The 20,252-nt window shown below is 45.1% G+C and overlaps 1 protein-coding gene across 2 annotated transcripts in view; it reads right to left on the minus strand.

Annotated features, from left to right (window-relative positions):
• Positions 1-17,942: 17,942 nt before the first annotated feature.
• LOC146208703 (uncharacterized) overlaps positions 17,943-20,252 on the minus strand; it is a 48,380-nt gene continuing 46,070 nt past the window's right edge. For both annotated transcript variants that reach the window (XM_084595926.1, XM_084595925.1), the window contains exon 4: positions 17,943-18,267. In XM_084595926.1, the coding sequence (XP_084452052.1) occupies positions 17,998-18,267 (270 nt within the window). In that variant the 3' untranslated portion in view covers positions 17,943-17,997. The remainder of the gene's footprint in view (positions 18,268-20,252) is intronic.

Consider the following 20,252-nt stretch of genomic DNA (forward strand, 5'->3'; position numbering starts at 1 on the left):
AAATTATTGCTATGGTTCTTTGTACTCTTATGCAGCTAGAAGTCGCAAGCTTAATATGAATGCACCAGGTATGTGGCATTGGAAGCCACATTACACACACCCATATCCATATTGTACATTCGCGATTGGAGACAGTATCATTTGAGGCTGGCCATGTAGCTAGGATTCCTATTTACCTTGCGAAAGCGTTTGTATAATTTCGATACGATTTCTTGTTCGCGTTTTTTCACCATGCAAATACTGGTAATGTTTCGCTCAAGGGCAGAGGACTGTCCTAAGGAATCGTATAAAAAGGTAATTCTGAAACAAGAGCTAACGAAACCGATTTCACTGAAATAACCTTTTTGCTAATCATCTGGTTTCCTGTGATGTTCGACCTATATCTTGAACCCCGCTTCTCTCAGCTTCGTTTTTTCTTCATGGCTCGATGTGAAATGTTTTTGGTCATTGCTGATGCTCCCTGCTGCTGTGGCGCATTAGGTGAGGTGCCGACTCCTGTGCATGAGTATCTTGATTAAATGTCGACCACCGGCGGCTGCTTTTGAATGGAGGTGAAAGGAAAAGGCGGCCGTATGCAGTGCGATATGTCAATGCATGTCAAAAATCCAAAGTGGTCGAAATTACTCTGGAGCACTCCACTATGGTAACCCTTTCTCGTTTTACGCTTTCACTTCTAAGTTCCTCTTTTTCCTCTCTTTTTTTTGCTACGTTCACCTCTTTTTTTTTTGTCTCTTTCATTGCAGTGCGGCAGTGGTGTTAAAACGTTTATTAAGGGAACTAGGGTAGATTACAGAGATTGAGATGGTTCCTGATCTCGATTGGGGACAGACCATGCCTGGCAGCGACCGCTTCAGCCCAGTTTAACCAGCATCTTCGGCGTTGCTGGATCCGAGGTGAAGACCATTGTCCCCCAAACTTCTCGGTCCGTGATGATTAATTGGGCGGAGGCTGGAAATGTTTGCATGTAAACATTATATGGTCAAATTCGGCTCTAGATGCGCTGCATAGAGAGCATGTGTTGTCGCATCGGCCAGAAGGGCGTTCCAAGGCCAACCAAGATCGGGAGGGAAAGAATATGGCTTCCCGCGGTCGCCGATTATCTGATGAGGTTTAAGAGAAAGATTGGGGGTTGGGGGATTGAACTATCGTTGTTCTCGGCATGTGATTAACAGGCATGTCTTCGAAAATGCCTGTGATTCACAGGCTCCTAGTTATTCAAGGTTCACTCGGATCTCTGCAGTCGCCGTGCTGAAACCCTAAAGGAGGCTAGGGAAAGTTGGGACCTCGTCCACCTGGGGCACAGCGGCCAGTGCAAAAAGGGCAGGCATCTTTCGCAGTTCGAGATTGGGGAAAACGTAATCTGCCGCTTGCACACTCTAAGTGATGCAGCAAAAGGATTCCCCGCCTCTCGCTCCTCGGTGGAATGGCCCGTTCTTGGTAATCAAGAGTAATAAAGAGACCGGACCAGTCAACGTCGTCGACATCAGAAAGTACGAGTGGGCAGAAAGAAAGATTTTTTATAAATCCGCCATGTTGCATTGAGGAACCATAGCTGAAAAAAGCGCGAACTGGAAACAAGGACGGAGAAAGAACGACTAGGGCCAACCAACCTGCCCTACGACAGCCTTGAATGTCAACCAACTTGTTCAACTTTCTGTTATTTTAATTGACGAGCCTGCATCTTTTGAAGGTTGTTGCAATTCAGCGCGCGCAAACATTCGCTATCTAAAAGAATTCGAGTTTCTGTTGTTTACGCTCTCGTTATGAACAATTGCTCCAGCCCAATGAGAGATGCTGGCAAAGGTGGCTGCATAGAAAGGCAGCAATACTTCTAAATATATACCGAGCATGCTAATTTATAATGCAAATACTGCTGCAAGTCATGCAGATACTTTGGCTATGTACTGTGTTCCACAGCAAGGTGGGGTCCAGAAACACTGATGCAACCGCACAGTTGGGCCCAGTTGCGTGCCCAGTTCGCAACAGAGCGTACCAAGTATACATTTATGGTTAAGTCTGTGTACAAACTACACACATGCTTCTTCTTAGCAACCACAATTTCAAGCAACCGCGATCCACCTGAAAGATACATATAATACAACTTACAGTGAGGTTGGCGGATGTTAATGCGGGAGCGAAAATTACAATTACATTTGTCATCACTGCAGTTTATGTTAAAATACATATCGATAGATAGATAGATTTATTGAAAGGAATGGCAGAGAGGTTGGCCGTAATAATTCAAATCTGGCCAGCTACTCTCCAGTGGAGAAGGGGAAGGGAAGAAGAAAGAAGATCATGATGAGTGACGATGTGGGAGAAGGCATATTAAATATATACACAGGCACAGTAGCTTGCCTCACAAGCTCGAAGCAAGCCCGCTGGCTCACAAAAAACGACAAAGAGCACGCACTGCCTGAACACACTTCCCCTTGTCCTGCCAAGCGGCCAGCAGCAGTTCCTCCGACAAAGCCCTCTTGTCCAAACGCTTCAAGGAAGAGTCTAGCGCAATTCTTTCGCCAGCATACACTGGGCACACCAATGATATATGATCCACAGTCTCTGGGATGCCACAAGTTGAAAATTACGCCGTGTCCACTTGTCCAGTTAAATGCAAGTACTTGCGCATGAAAGCCGCGTTTAAAAGAAGTCTATGGGCAAGCATGCCTGATGACGCGGAATATCACGCGGAACATAAAATTTCAATGTTCGATCGAGCCTTTTAAAGCGAATGTGTCTGGCTTCTGGCTAGGCCCAGTAAGCTGCTGTAGCATACTTTATACAACTCGTAAGAAGGCAAGTCGTATCCGCTCTTGAAAAAGGCACAGCTGCTTGGAGGCCATTGCTGAGTGCGCTTTTCGCTTCAAAATCCGCCTGTTCAATCCCATGGAGCCCGCAGTGGGCAGGGATTCATTGAAACATTATCCTCTGACCTTGGAGCTGGGCAGATGTGAAGAGCTCCATAATGTTTAGTGCCAGGGACTGGTAGGCAGTGTGGCGTAAGAAGTTTTCCAAAATTTGCAATGCAGTCTTTGAGTCCGTGAATATACACTATTTTTGAGGTGATTTCCCACATATGTAGCTAATAGATTCCCGAATGGCTACAAGTTCAGCAGCGGTTGATGTAGAAGTATGTCCCAAAAGGAAATGTAGAGTTCTTTTCTGAGCTGGTATGACCACAGCTGCAGCGGATGCCTGTGCTGACACAGATCCATCGGTGTATACGTGAATATAATAAGGATATTCTGACCAGGTGTGCGCCAGAGTACATTTCTTGAGTCCACTAAGTGGCAATATTGATTTCTTTAGTATTTCGGAAACACGAATGTGCACCAAAGGTTTATCCATGGTCTATGGTGGTTGGGCGGGACGATATGGGAGGGCATATCCTGTCGGTACTTGCGACTGATGGCAGCGGAGTGCACTTGCAAAACTGCAGTCCGGTCGCACATCCACAATCTTGCTGAGTAGGTGAAAACGGTGTGTAGTAAGTGCTCGTAAATATACACGAAATGGTTCGTGTGACAAATATATGGATATCGGGCGAGCATGTGCCTCTTCAATTGTGTCTTTGTTAGAGGTGCATCTGGGCAGTAGAAGGCATATTTTCAGTGCCCGCGCTTGCACGCTCTCTAAAATCCGCAAGCAGGAAATGCTCATACTAGAGAGTACTGGGAGACTGTACCGAACGTAGCCAACAAACAGAGTCTCGTACAGCCGTATTAAGGAGCGCTCAGTTGGTCCCCATTTGATGCCAGCTATGAAACGAAGTACGTGGCAAACATTAATAACCTTTTCTTCACCATAGTAATATGTTTCGACCAAGATAGTCGGTGGTCAATAATTCCCCCCAAGAATCTGTGCCTGGATACGTACGGTATTACGACTCCATGAAGCGTAACCGAGTAGCGGCTGACACATTTTCCCGTAAATGCGATTGCTGCACACTTTTCTGTGGCTAAAAGTAAACCTTGAGGCCGTAGGTATATCGATGTCGGTGACACAGCTCGTTGCAATCTCGCATGTAGTTGTGGGCGCGTCGAACAAGAAGCCCAGATGCAGATGTCGTCAGCATATGCACTGATGTGAATATTAGTTGGCAGTTCACTCACCAGGTCAATTAGCGCAACGTTAAATAAAATTGGGCTGAGGACTCCTCCCTGTGGAACTCCACGACCGACCTGATAGCGGGTAGTATCTCGTTCAGGCGTAGTCATGTAAACAGACTGACCAATGAGATAGCTCACAATACACAAGTACAGCCGGGCACCAACACCCACGTCGTCAAGTCCATCAAGAATAGCATCATGGAGGACGTTGTCAAAGCCCCCTTTATATCTAAAAAGACAGCAGCTACTAGTCGACGGTGGCGCTTTTCGTGTTCAACTGTCACCAAAAGGTCGATGACGCTGTCGATGGAAGAGCGTCCCCGGCGAAATCCAGTCATCGTATTCGGATAAATATCATTACTCTCTCGAAACCACTCAAGACTTGCCAGCCCCATTCACTCTTAACTTTTCCAACACAGCTTGCCAGGGCAACTGGCTGGTATGAGGTAAATTCGAGAGGAGGCTTTCCAGGCTTCAAAAGAGCAACCAGGCGGCTATTCTTCTAGCGTTCCGGAACAGTACTAGCATCCCCCATATACCACTGAAGTCTATCTAGTAGCACTCTAAGGTGTTGCGACGCTGGAACAGTCATTCTTGCAATCTCTTGTTGCGGTTACAAAACTGTCTGAGCTTGGCTCTCAGCTTGTAAAGTGGCCGCCTTTCATTAGTGGGGCTGGTGAAAGATCCTGTAAAGTAAAAAAATAAGTGGCAGAGCAATTAGCTGCTGTCGGGTTTAGTACATGTGCATTTATCCTTACAAAAGAAATAAATACATGCACTCTGAAAGTATCGCAATGTTTGCAACACCAACCTTCACATGAAAGCAATGAACTGCCGCGCCAGGGTTCTGGGGGTGATACACAAAGCACACAAAGGCAGCGCTGCAAGCTCTCCAGCCGTGTTGGTCTATGTAGATGACGCGCTTGCTCCAGTTTACGCGTGGTCCGCTGCGACAGCAGGAAGTAATTCAAGAACAAAATATAGCTACAGCACAGTTCCAAAAGCGCAGCCTGAAACCAAACAATGCACAAAAAATTTTCTAAGTCCCTAGAGCAAAATCACCACTTACAATGAAATTCTATCAAAGTACTGCCAAGGATCCACGCTTGGCTCAGGACCTGTGGGCGCCTGTATCTGTAATGCACACAGTCAAGATACTGTGGCATATTTCTTAACCATCCCTTCTTGCACTGTTCCAAAAAAATTGGAAATAATCACATTCTATGATGCATCGCAGCGATTGGAACTGGCTGTGCATGCACCCCTTTGTAACTGCTTCACTGGGCATGACACCTATTAAAACAATTCGCCCCGTATTATCACCATTTCCCAGAGATATATCCATAATGCTTTCACCCTTTCCCACCTGACGCTCCTTTCTGATGCTCTGACGAAGTTCCACTTAGACTGGACGGTGAAGCACCCATGCGGCTGCTGCGTTCATTTGAGGCATTTGAAGTGATATTTCTACGAAGGGAAGGAGACACATCAGTACCCTGATAGCTATTAATTTTCAAACAAGTTCCACGCCATACGGTTAAGATATAGCACCGCTCGCCGAGGAAAAATTCTTTCTGTTCAAGTTAATTTCCGCTAGCACTTTGATTCGTTACGCTATTAATCTGCCTTTTGCGCGAGTTTTCTGCGCATGCGCGAAGTCGTAGCGGCGACCGATGGAAACACATTGAGCGGCGTCGACGGCGTTTCTCGGCGCCGCCAGTGCACGGGGGCTGGCGGCACCGGGCGGCACGGTGGCCGTCACAAGCTTGGCAAAGCGATGTCAACCACATCTGCTGCGTACGGTTGCCACTCTCTAAGCGTGCCGAGATGCAAGACGCGGTTTTTCAGATTTCTTTCGGCGAGCCGCGACCAACAACGACGTGAAGCTTGAATTAGGGCCTCCAAGCGTCAAGATGTGAATGGCCGACCTTAGCAACTCTCGACTGAGCGAAAAACACTTCGTTACACGTATGTATGCATCTAAAGGAAATGTTCATGATGAAAAGTATCTACCGGAGTTTTCACCAAGCCTGTAACCCACCAGTGATATCCACAATGAGCAGCTGTTCGGCGCCTCTGATGGCGATGTATTTTGTCGTTTGTTTTCTTTATGTGCGAAGAGACCGGATAGCGCAGATATCATAGGTGGCTGTGTGCGCTAGACCGTAATATTTAGCATGTTTTATCGCGACTGCCGCCTAAATAAAAAAAAAATTGTGCGTTTGTTGTGATGCACCGCCTTTCGCGCGCCGAGTAGTTGAGCTAGTCATGAGGCTCGCGAACTGCAGTGCATTAAAACGCCGTATTTTTTTCTTGTTAGTCAGGTGACAGTCACAATAAAACATGGTAAATATTACGGCCTACGGTCCTATCGCACACAGCCGCCTGTTATATATAAGCTACCTAGCCCTTTCGCACATAAAGAAAAGAAACGACAAAATACATCGCCTTCAGGCCCCGGCGCAACTAAAGCAATCACGCACCTAAGAAATCCTCATTGCAGCTATCACTGGTGCGTTACAGGCTTGATGCAAACTCCGGTAGATACTTTTCATCATGCATATTTCCTTTAGATGCATACATACCTATAGTATCGATGTTTTTGCCGCTCGGAGCACATGACGCACACGCACAGTGTTTTCTTTTTTTAATTAAAGGCTCGCCTTCGTGCACGCCAAAGCATTCGGATTTGGTTCCTTTGGTGTACGCAATCCGCACATCCTTAGGGACCTTGATAATCGTCGTCTTCGTTCAACCGTTTGCGACGGCAAGGAAACCGCCCGGCACAAGTGAGTCTCCTGGAGGGTTCATGCTCGTTCACTTGCAGAGTGGATCGCTCTGGACGTAGAACAGGGTTGGTTCCTGACCGAGATGCGCATCCAATATGTTGGAGATGCACATGTGTCACCAAGTCGTTGATTCCGCAGAAATCGCGGCGGAGGCAAAAATGTTGTGGATCCTTTCACAACAGAGTGTCCAAAGCACCCCGCGCATATGCGGCGCTCGAAGTCACAGGAGACGATTCCACCTAGCTCTGCAGCATCAACAAACCCCTGACTGCGTTGCCGTTTGAGATCCCTCTCTCTCTCTGCCTCCGCGCTCTCCTCTCTGCCGAATACCTGCACGCTGAGAGCGTCTAATTCTGTCACGTCGAACACGGCCCGAGCTACACGCTCTTACAATACGAAGATAGAATATGCGTGCGTTATGAGTGGATTGTGAAAACGCTGTACATTCCCCCATACTGCGTGGACATGATATACTGCAATCACTGTCACTACTTTCCACCCCGAGGCCAAAAAAGGAGGGAGCTTTCGCTTTCTACCTGCGTGGGCGTGGCCATTTCGTATAGTGCACTTTCGCGTCGTCTGCTACACTGCCGGCCAATGTGTTTCTCGACCACTCCGGCATGATAGCGCCAAATCCTCTCACAAAGGCGGATTGCAATAAACTCAGGGTGTGCCTAAATCATTTATAGTTTGTTTGGGCAATGCCACCTTGAAGAGCGCAAGATAGGCTTCTCACGCAAACAGGCACAACACAAAGTGATGTGCATCATATTTCTTGCCCGTTTGCTATGCAGGTGAACATAGAACCCATGCAATAAGCTGCAACAAGATGAACTCACAAGAAGATGTTGAAAAGCAGGAAAACACTAATTTGCTACCATAGTAGCGACATAAACGGCAAGAACAGAGGTGATGATTACTGCGCTTCATTTACTGTATTGGTGTACATGCTCTCATAGGTTATATACATGACCGTGCAATATCTCAATAATAGTCTTCAGCTTTGCAAGATGCAAGATTAAAACCTTTAGGGACACAAGTAAGGGAAGCACCGGAGTTGGTGTACTGATATACTCCGTACATGAAGGAACTGTGGCAGAATTTTTTAAAGTCTTTTAGCACTCTTTTTAACAGGCTTCCTGTTAACCCACGCACACATTCGGAATGCAAGGTGTGCTACTAAATATTCTGCATAACAGGAAGCCTAGTACGCACGAAATTATTTAGCCATGAAACAGGCGAGAGCATCCCGAAAAAAGCTAGGGAGCTGGAAGCAGACGACACTGACAAGAGCTAGTTTACTGGTGAAAGTCAGGCGGGAAGGCGGGAAGACATCGATGGTTTAGTCCACGTTCCCGCAATGTGCCACAGAGCCTCGCTTCCTCACTTAGCACGGGCTCAAAATGCGAAAAAGCTGTCTGTGCTTCAAACGAAGACTGAGAAGCGTAATAAATTTCTGCAAAAAGACTTCGCACTACCCGCACGCCAAAGGAGACAAAACCAAGAAACTTCGGCTGCAGGGGGATCATAATCTAACCAAACGGCGACATAGCAGCCACCAGCAAGGACGTCGAAATTTTAACAAAAGAAACATTTTCAGACGTGTGAGTTAAATTTATGCGCTTTCCCGGGCGCATCACACAAGACAGCGATACGAAAGCGCGCTCCGTGTCTTTTTCAGCTTCGTTGTCTTGATTACCTCCATGATTGCCTACTTCGCAAGTTCGCAAGTACCTAGCAAAGCCTGCGAAGTCTGACCAAGACCGATGCAACATCAAGGGGGGTGCAATAAGTGTGGTGCAAGATTTAAAAAAAAATTAATAATGTTTTAATAAAATACCATGCCTCATTCACATGCGGTGTTATCAGAATATCTATTCTTTTTAGCGGATTCATACTTTTTAATTTGTAGGAATATAATTTTTTAATTTTAGTGTTTGACAGCCCAAAACCTATAGCTATGCTGCAGTATCGCTAAACCGCTTTTGTGCCCAGCCTTCGCCATCACTCTACTTCCGCCATGGATTTTGCCCGGGGGGAGGCAAGCGAGAGTCAAGGGCCCGCCGAGTGTGCACGGACGATGGTACGAAGACCTGCGAGAAAACGGAAGCAGTGCGTGCGGGAATAGCTGAGGCGTATTTACGTGACTTGCTGCCATGTGAGGAGGAGCGTTTCTTGTGCCGCCGTTAGCGCTCTGGCCCCATTGCGCACCCTATTCGCTCTGCAATGTGTTTTGTCTCGCAGCGTTAAAGCCCTGGCACTCGTTCTGCTTTATATTTGGTGTTCTATTGTTGCGCGCATCGACAGCGCGTTTCCAGCGCAGTAGTGCCCGATGTTGTTTCTTTTTACTTAATGCCGTTTCCTTTACCTAAAATAAAACGGGTGTTTTTAAAACAGGCTAGTTTTGTCTCCTGTCGGGCGAGACAATGGCTCGCGGACCCCTTTTCTGAAGAAGTGTCCTTCAAGGTTTAATAAAGCAGCTTCCTGGGGTCGTTTTATGCGTAACCTGATGCCACCTCGCATATATGCCGTCTCGCAGTAGGCAGTTACGCAGTAGAGATGGTTGGGTTATTTCACGTAAAGTCGATAAAAGCGGGGCTGGTTTTAAAACAAAGAGATCTGCAACTGGTTTTTGTCTTTTTTTGTTTACTAAGCACCTAGTATAATTATTGGCCCAGAGGTCTAGCGCCGCGATTAAGTGCTCTGCTGTTCTGGCGAATTTTTTTTATGAATGACATAAAACGATAAAGTTATGTAAATGAAAATTGTTCGACTGCATATAAAAATGTTTTCATTTCTGCTCAGTTACTTATTTTTGTTTTTATAGCAAAATTTTTTAACGCTACATCAGCACGAGGAAAAGGCATTTTTCGCTATTTTGCGTATCTAAATAAAGAAAGAGTTACGACAGAGCAGCAGTAATGCGCATTATATTCCATACACACTTAACTGTTCAAAGTCTAGCGCTCCTATTTAAAGTTCCCTGTTAAGCGGTAGGATCGGGATAACTTCAGCAAACCCTGCGCAATGAAAAATTCGGACAACAATGAAATACTCGGATATTCCTTAAACGTTGTGCACATATTACCCTCTGCATCAACTTTCACTATCAATAAAAACCTATTGCCTAAATTTATTGCGCTAATAGTTACGGCTCTTTTAATGAGACTCTGCGCAATGCTCAGAGAACAATGCAGGTTTTGAAGAGCCGGAGTCATTCCACGCCAACTCATCCAGAGTTTGCACTCGAACATCTTCGATTTCTTAAAAAAAGAAAAATAATATCCTGTTGTTTTACTATGATGAATATTATATTGGCCTTGTTTTAGCTGGAAAACATTTTTCAGCATGGTCGTTGTATTATTTGCTAACGGAGCGAAACCTAGCCGCACAACTAAATTTGTAAAAATTAAAGGTCTTGACGCACAACTTCTAAAGTTTTTCATGCAAATAAAACAAACATGTTTATAGTGAATATATATATAAAATATTTGTTATAAAAAAAAAAGTACATAATTCCGATTTACAAACATTTCAAGCTCTGAAAGTGTTATTTCGTTCTGCTGTACTCTTTATAGGAGGCACGTGAAGCAGTGGAATAGGTCTCTTTGCATGTCGTCGCAATCAACCACTTTGCCCCTGTTACACTAGCTGCTAGCGGGAGCGGAAAGCGTCAAATCATCTTCACTAAAGAAAGGCAATTTGTTTTGAAATGGACAATATAGCGCGAACATAAAATATTTTATTAATAACTGTCGTGGGCAACCTTCGGAAACAAAAGCTTTGCAGTCAGAATCACCGTGTGATTTGCAATGAATTTCTGTTACAATACAACCTGAACAGCACACTACAGATACGTAACCAAAAGCATTTTACAACAGATAGGACCCATAAAGGAAGATATGCTTTAATAAAAAAAAATCAGCCAAACTTCTCGTCAGTTAACAGAGAAAGCCTGTCAGCAAAAGTTGACTTAAAATGAACATACAGTGCTCACGATTTATACAGCGAATGCAGCTTATACTAGGCAATGCAGCAATATCCTTGAGAGTGCTGAATGCTGTGGCTCGAGCTCTTAGATGGCGCAGGAACAACGAGACCAAACGACGGACTATCATCTGCCGGAATAACCGGACAAAAAATCAGGCCCTCTTCAGAAACCTCGGGTGTATTTTTGACGCCTTTTTTTTGCAGGATAAGAGTGCTTTCTACTATCTTCAGTCGTCTCTTAAAGGGCCACTGTCCAGGGAAGGCCCTTTTAAGAAAAGGAGCCCAGTGTTTCGATCAGGTACCGGAGATAGTCTGTGCAAAATTCTACAGCGACACGCGTGCCGCAAAGCATCGAAAATACAATTCAAAGCTCCCTCATGCTCTCCTTTGAGAAGCCAGCTTCACCGCTTCCTGCGCTGGCCCGACGGGCCCCGATAATGACGTACGCACCGGGAACGACGTCAATTGGTCCGTCTCGCTGACCATCCGTCCGTCAGCCATTCGTCCATATCCTCATGGGCAGCGGCGCGAAGGATCGCGGCTGGCGGTTATGTTTTAAGAAGGTGCTAGATGCTGACCTGGGTGCGGCGTCTCTTTCCAGGGAAATCTCAGGAATAGGAGGATAAAAAACCACCAAGGCGTCGACTACGGTGAGGTCAGGGTGGTAGAGCCGTTACTGATGATGCCGGTCGTACCCAGCAAGCCTTCACCAGGTTGTCACGCTGAAGGCCTTTTTGCAAAACGGGACGTGCAGGACGTCAGCGGCACCGTATCAGCGCGCGCACCATCGCACTTTGTCCTCTTTGATATTGCATAGCTCTTCATGTTCATTTGCAGCCCGTAACAATATATTATCAAAACGTGGTTAAGTAGTACAGTTCCACTTCAAATTTAAATACATAGAACTGCTAAAGTGTACTCAACAACCTCATTTGAAAGTAAAGTACACGAACTATAATGTTTTAAAACGTTACTTCAATGCGAGTAGCCAAAGTAATATGCCTCGCTAAGTTGTTTTAGCTAAAAGAGGCGACTGAAAACAGTTGAAGAATATTCATCAAACTCTCTCCTAAGGTAGTTTTTAGCTGCTATAGTCACCCTAATCTCTAATTGTGTTGAATAATATATATTGTCACGAAGACAGGGATTTATGGGAATCGGCAACAGGGGCAGATATACACAGTCAAGATAGAGGTTCCCGGGAAACGGTAACACAAAGACACAAGCTCAATAGTCCACAGTCCTAGCTAGCCGAAGCGCGCGAGTGTCTCCAACTTCTTCGTCGTTCAAGCGCTACCTCGAACCGTCCGGTGGCATTATCCCCCCCCCCCCCTCGCAAAAAAAACGCAAGCTCAGAGAAAAAAACTGATCCGGATGGCAAATACGACTTTCAGCGGGTAAGATACGGCTTCATGCGAAGCACATGCACTAAGTCAGACGAGCACTGACGACTAGAACTCGGTACAGTTCCGTCTGGAATAACCTCGTACGTAACTTCTGAGAGGCGACGCAACACTCTGTAGGGTCCGAAGTAATGATTGAGAAGTTTTTCTGACAGGCCTGGGCGCCGGACAGGTGTCCACACCCAAACTTTGTCACCAGGCTGGAACACGACATAGCGATGGCGGTCGTTATATCGGCGTGCATCTGTTGCTTGCTGTTTTGTAATGTGATTACGGGCGAGTTGGCGAGCTTCCTCAACGTAGTTGGTTAATTTTTCTGCGTCAGAGGTAAGAAGCTGGTCGTCAGTCGCACATGGCAGCATAGCGTCGAGCATGGTCTGTACATCTCGTCCGTATACTAGGCGAAACGGAGTGAATCGACTTGTTTCTTGGACGGCCGTGTTATATGCAAATGTGACATAAGGCAATATCTCGTCCCATGTTTTATGCCGCACATCCACATACATGGCGAGCATGTCCGCTATTGTTTTGTGTAGTTGCTCAGTAAGGCCATTAGACTGTGGATTGATTGTAAGCAGTAGTCTTTGGGTAATGTGTCTGGCTTAGTTGGAAAACTTCTTCAAGAAGACGCGCTGTAAATGCCTTGCCACGATCACTGATGACGTATGAAGGGGCGCCATTGCGGAGAACAATCTGCGTCATGAAAAATTGTGCCACTTTGGAGGATGTTGCACGTGGCACCGCCATAGTTTCCGCGTAACGTGTCTACGTATTAATAGACCGCATCTCCTAAATGGAGTGTCAACACTCTTTGAAAACTTCGTGGCGTGAATGATTGTATATGAAATTTCTGCGCTTAATCACTCACCTTTCCGTAATATCAGCCTAAAATAAAGATAAGCAAATATTTAGGCTATTTACGTTCCTGCAGAATGCAAGTGCAGATTATAAAGCATGCCTTTCTTTCAATGGAAACAGTGCTTTCCGGGCGTCAACTCGAACTGCGGCATGTTGTGCCCTTTCAATCCTTACGAGCTGAATGCAGAATACGGAGTCTGCAAGTGGGGTGCTGGTGTAGTGGTAAAAACCGCAAGCGACGCGATTCACACCATCACTGAGAATAAGGTCAAATTGGGGAAAGCGCTCTTGTCAGGAGTGAAACCTTCCTCGACACGCACACTGAGACTGCGCCTTTCGAAAATTAAAAAGAAATGAAGAAATCCTTGGAAGCCTCCTAAAATGCAGAGGCTAGGCTAAGGTATTTTATACTTTTGTACACGATTCAATAAAGGAGTCCATATGTTATCATAACGCTAATATTGGAAGGGTCCATGGAATTTTTATGTGCGCCCAGGGTGAGAATTGTAATAAAAGCAGATTTTCTTCAATAATAGAGAAGCCTATGTGTCAAGTGGCGTTTGAAATGTCGAAAAAACAGTTCAGCCGACACTTTTAAAGCTATATTAGGTTTATACAAAATCAAGTTTTTTTTTATATTTTGAGAACTGAGAAGTGTACCTGTATTTCCCTGATAGAACTTTAATGGGATAAAAAATTATGAAGTACTAGTGCCTCTAAAATTAGACTAAATGTAACTTGAGATGGTCGTCAAATCGCCTCTAAAGGTAAGGAATAACTCACTTGCAAGAATGATTTTATTGCCCAATGTAAATTTTTTGGCATGGAAATGAGACGCAATTTATCGGCGGCAGATTGTGTGGAGTGTTCTGGATGTAGCCGCTTCTCCTACTGCGGAGAAGCGGAGATGCCACAAAGTCATGAAAGCCGGAAGGTTTTTTGTAGTTGTCTGCAGCAACAGGACACGGCGCCACCACTCCATGCCGATGGCTATTGACATGCTGACGAAGCGCGGCCAGAGTACGAAACAAGTGCATTATTCGCTGCGATGAAGTGTCCCTGTGTTGATACTTTGAGTAAACGTTTGTGTTCCTTAAGCAAGTCTCAACTCCCCCGGCAAAGCGAGACAGCTTTAACTACCGAAGTGGGCACTGGGATTTGAGCATCGAACGAGCTTCGCTAGAGTATTTTCGGGTGTGAATACCTGCACAGGCACATAACTGTGCTGATGCTTCAGAGTCCAATATGACAAAACGTTGAAGCCGGAATCAATTCGTGTTTGAAGATATGTGCAAGATCATGTTGTACCCATCATTCGCAGCAGTATGTCAAAGATATGTCCGATTAATGAAAAATCTGTGCTTTTACTGTAAACAACCGTTATTCGTCATGGGTTGAACTTTTGTTAGCAGAAGTGTCAGCAGCTTCATATGGCCTGTAATGTACTGTTTTGACCATTTTAACCTATTTTTACTGCGGTCGCCTCTCGCTGTAAACAACGCAGTGATGAGAACCAATGAGGTGTTTGCCTTCCTTCTCAACCTGAATTTTTGATGCCTTGAATATGTGTATTTTTTTCCAAGCAGTGCGTGCTCTTTGTCTAACTATAAATATGTCACAGACATACTCTGTGTTGTAGCCTTGTGCGATTTTGGTTATTTATTGACCCAGTGAAGATGCTTAGGGGGCGGGTCCGACGACCTCCGGCGCTGCATGGTTATACACAAAAACAATACACACACAAGAGAATTAAACCAAGAAGTTAACACAGATGATGCGCTCGCCATCAACTGCCTGTTTTTGCGGTACGAAGAAGAAGAAAGCTTCACAAAACACGTGGGGTTACAATATGAAGAAGTAAACAAAAGATTCAGGAAAAACACGAAGAAATTCAGAATAAAAAATTAAATGAAAATAAAACGAAAATTATGACAAATTAGGGCTAAAGTCTTGTCACATTCTCCAAACGGAGAAGTATCACCTTCTTGCTGTTGAGCGCATCCGACGGAACACTCACGCATTCTTCTTCTGCCCTCGAAATCATCTTGAATGCTTCAATAATCTCTCTTTTAAAACTGTCTTTTGCGCCTGCCAGCACCTTGCTTTCGGTGAACCTCGGTACATAATGGGTGCCCCTCAAGTCCTGTTGATTTTCATCCGATTTACAACGGGAGCAATGGGTCGCTAGGTTTCCTGGAGCAGACAATGCGGCACACGAATCCCTGTGTTCCCTTAGCCTTTCATTGATGCATCGGCCTGTTTGCCCCACATAGGCCTTCCCACATGTCAAGGGTATCTTGTACACGACGCCCGTGCGGCGTGTCAGGGGGATCTTGTACACGACACCCGTGAGGCATTTGACAAAGCGTTTCCTGTGCAGTACTCCGCATCCTTCCTTAGTCTCTCTCGTTTCATTCACCTTCCTGCACATAATTTTTAACTTGTTTGGTGCGGACAGCACGACACTAATTTCGAATCGGCTGGCTATCTTCTTAAGACTGTTTGATATGCCATGTACGCAGGGCAGGACAACAACCTGTCTTCTCTTTTCATTCTCTTTACGTTCTCTTGTTCGGGGTCGCATATTCTTCAAACAGCTTTCAGCCGCAGATATCAGCACGCTCCTCGAATATCCGCTTCGTTTCAACCTCTCAATCTGCATGTTGACACAGTCGCCCATCAAGTGCGGGCAGGATTTGATCAGCGCCTGCCGTAAACACGACAACGCAAGCCTCCGCTTAATCAACTTAGTATGATCGGAGTCGTATGAAAGAAGGCTTTTTGCCCCTCGTGTTCTATAAAACCAACATGTGTGGTCTTCGTGAAGCACAAGTCTGATATCCAGGTACTGCATCTGTGCATTTTCTGGTTGCTCAAAGGTGAACTCAAGTTCTGGATGTGCTTAAGGGAATAGTGTCACAATGCTGTCAACCTTACTCCCTGCTTTCCCTTCCTATGGCAGGCAAACCAAAAAAATCATCGACATATCGAAATGCCTTAGCAACTCCAGCTTCATTCATGTGATTAAAAAGTGTCCTATCATCCTTATCAAGGAATAGGTCACACATTATAGGAGCAATTGAAGAACCTATGCAAATTCCATCTTTTTGCTCCAAAACACTTCCCTCAAACTCAACATACAAGGATCGGCGGTAGAGCATCAACAGACCTAAAAGCCGGTCAGTGCTCATTCCACTTTCGTTCTGAAACTTCACAGCACCGTGGACATCTATTGCTTCTTCGATAGCGAGGATGGCCAAATGCTGTGGATTGTTGTAATACAGATCTTTTGCGTCAGCAGAGAAACACTTGATAGGCGCGGCCTGTTGAAGAAATCCAATCAGCTCATCTGAATTTCTCAGCAACAAGGGGTCTTCTTTGGTGAGAAATTCATGTAATTCTGGAGAAATGAAGCTGTGAAGTGCTGCCATGGGGAACGGTCCTCCACGATAACTCGGCAAGGGTTCCCCTCCTTGTGTGCCTTGACAGCAAAGAATGGGGTCAGTGTCAGCTTCTTCCATCCGTTAATCTCCTTTGGAATGCTTCCTTGCCCATCTCTTGGAAAATATCAGCCGCTTACTTACGGGCTAAACAAAGCTGTCTCCTAGAGATCTTTCTTTTCGATTCGAAGGTTTTTAAGATCCCTTCATTTGCCTCGGCCTGGTAATCATTTTTGTGCATGACAGCAAACTCTCCTGTCTTGTCTTATTCGTGAGAATCTGTTACAGATCCATACTCTTCAACCAATCCATGGCTCTTTGAGGACTGGGCTGTGCTCTTTTAGAACCTCGGCCTTTTAAAAAAGCAAGTGCGGCAAGTTAAAAAGTATCTGCAGGAAGGTGAATGAAACGTGAGAGACTAAGGAAGGGTGCGGAGTACTGCACAGTGAACGCTTTGTCAAATGCCGCACGGGTGTCGTCTACAAGATCTCCCTGACATGTGGGAAGGCCTGTATGGGGCAAACAGGCCGATGCATCAATGAAAGGCTTAGGGAACACAGAAATTCGTGTGCCGCATTGTCTACTCCAGGAAACCTAGCGACTCATTGCTCCCGTTGTAAAACGAATGACGATCAACAGGACTTGAGGGGCACCCATTGTGTATCAAGGTTCACTGAAATCAAGTTGCTGGCAGGCGCAAAAGACAGTTTTAAAAGAGAGATTATTGAAGCATTCAAGATGATTTCGAGGGCAGAAGAAGAATGTGTGAGTGTTCCGTCGGAGGCGCTGAACAGCAAAGAGGTGATACTTCTCCGTTTGGAGAACTTGACAAGACGTTTGGACAAGGTGAGAAGAAGTTAGACCTAATTTGTCATTATTTTCGTTTTCTTTTCATTTAATTTTTTAATTCTGAATTTCTTCGCATTTTTTCTGAATCTTTTGTTTACTTCTTCATATTGTAACGCCACGTTTTCTGTGAAGTTTTCTTCTTCTTCGTACCGCAGAAACAGGCGGTTGGTAGCGAGCGCATCATCTGTGTTAACGTCTTGGTTTAATTCTCTTGTGTGTGTATTGTTTTTGTTATAACCATGCAGCGCCGGAGGTCGACGGAGTCGTATAGCCAACTAGCCCGCTCGCAGGTACTTTAGGGGGTGGGGACCGCCGTGAAGCCTCCTATAGGCTTTTTGTACTCACCCCTCAAATCCTTGATGTGAAGTAAACCTGATTGATTGATTGATTGGTTGACCGTTACCTGCTTACCTTAAATGAGAAATTGTAAAACGTTTAGCTCTCTTCAAGTTCTCTACTTGCAAAAAATTTTGGTGCCTAATGCAAACAGACAAATACAGCATAAAGGTCAGCACAATAAGTTCGTTTTAATCACTTGGGAGCTCAACCAATAAGCAGCTCAACCCAATCTCCGGACCTTAAATTTCAGCCAGCCATTGCCCCTCTTTTTCCGTTTCAAAATCATGGGATGCACCTTGGGACTACTCGCCATACCCAAGCGTGTGGCCATTGTCCTGTCCGCAGTAAACACAGCTGACTCTCTCAAAGCTTCTGCCAGCACAGTGGGGTCGACAGCACTCGCCTTGCAGACTCCTGGCCACTGAAGGTCCTCCTGGGTAGGGTGGCAACTGCAGCCCCAGCCACAGTCTACGCTGACACGAGGATCGCACTGTGGGCGTAAGAAATTGGCAGGTTTCAATGGCACGACATTGCAATTAGGAGAATACAATCGTTGCAACAAGGTATTTTGCTACCGAGCTGTAGCAGCTGTATTAACTATCCACTGCTCTGTGCATTCTTATCAATGACGCGCACTTAGACCTGGTATTTGACTCTCACTTCTGGTTCTTTGCCATTTAGGCCAACACCTAGAACAACTGTACATCTTTCGAATTCTGTCACTAACACCACCTCTGCGTGACCTTCGCAAGATGATTCCTCTGCATAGCCTTGCCAACACTCAGATGAAAGACATCGAGCTGACGGAAATACGTGTTTTCGATATGTTGGAACTACAGACTTCGACACCCAACACATTTAAAACTGCGAATAAGAAGAAAAGGCATTGCAGAATGTAAAAAACCTGTATAGTGTACTGATGGGCGCCCTGAATGCTAAGATATGCAAAAAGCCGTTTAGAGATCAGGCAGTGGGCGACTACGGCTTCGGTTGAAGAAATAAAGCAGGAGCTAATGGTTGACTTAGCAGCACGCAATAACTCACGAATATTAAATACCTTTTTGAGAGAAAACAATAACCATAAGTGTAGATAAAAAAGCCCTAGTCGGGAAAGTAGATATGAAATGGACTTCATACTGCCTTCCAACTCTGGCGCTGAAAAGAAAGTAGAGGAAAGCATAACTGTGCAATGTAGTGACAATCAGGTGGCATGCTCGCTACTTAGTCTAGACTTGAAGAGGGAACGAAAAATATTAGTAAAGAAGTCCATCAACGAGTGAGCAGGTAGAGCTCAGGATCTCGTAACAAAATAGATATTGATCTGTAACTGTGGAAGATGACCTTGGTGTAGGATGAATTAACTATAACTAGATTGATATCACTATTTAGCGCGCTGTAGTCGGTAGGACTGTGACAGGATAAAGGTAAAATTTCTAAGCAGACGAAAGACTTCAATAAGAAACGCAAAAGCTATCTAACGGTATGTTACAACAAAAATGGCAAAACTGGCAGTGCTGTAGAAGACAATCACTAGGGTAAAGTTGTATTACGTAAGCAAGCATTTCGTAGAATTCAGCAAGCCCTAAGGAGCAGCCAAAATTTTAAAACGGTCAACTGGATTTAAGGAAAAAGGCAACAATCAGAAGATTGCGCTAAGGGACAATGCGGGAAATGTAATTACCAATATGAAGAGGATATTCAAAGTTGCGGAGGAGCTCGATACTGAGTTGTACAGTAGCCAAAATAAGCATTGTGATAATGAGGATAGCGGAAGCGCAGATGTTACGCTAATAGCAATATATTAGGCACAACAAGCTATGAATAGAAGCAACTGCAGAATGTTTGAACAATGGTAGAGATAAAAACTGTTTACTCTATATACGTATATGTCTCGTGAGCTGGAGAGTGCTGAAATGAAGAAAAAGCAGTAATATTATCCTGATGCATACGATAGTCGATGTCAAGAAGTAGCGAAATTACAGATAAATAAGCTTCCTATCCACAACTTTCAAGATATTCACTACGGTACTTGCTAACAAAACCAGGGCAACCATAAATTTCAGTCAACCAAAGGTGTTTTCTTTTATGGAATTTAATGCCCTAAATCGACTAAACCTATGAGACCCCGTAGTCAAGGGCCACTGATATTTCCACCTCCTAGGATTCTTCCGATTCCAAAACATTTATTTCGTCAGCAAAAGCAGAATCCAGAGGATCTGTGCTAGGTGGCTATAAGTCTACGGCTGACAGCAACCTGAGTAGCCCAATCAATCAGACGGTTTTGAATTCCGAGATCTGAGCTGGCAAACGCGGCCTCCCGTTAATAAGAAGTTGGAACTTGCACTTCATATTCCGGGTCGGCTCCTCTTTACAATTCCGCAATATCTGATCATACGTAGGCAAGGAGTAATAAAGCGTAGCCTCTGGAGTTCCCTACAGGTGGTCTCCACTCATAATGTAAGACTGTCTGGAGGG

This window comes from Amblyomma maculatum, chromosome 1 (assembly GCF_055883805.1).
Source record: "Amblyomma maculatum isolate TAMU_Amacu chromosome 1, ASM5588380v1, whole genome shotgun sequence".
Classification (NCBI taxonomy): Eukaryota; Metazoa; Arthropoda; class Arachnida; order Ixodida; family Ixodidae; genus Amblyomma; species Amblyomma maculatum.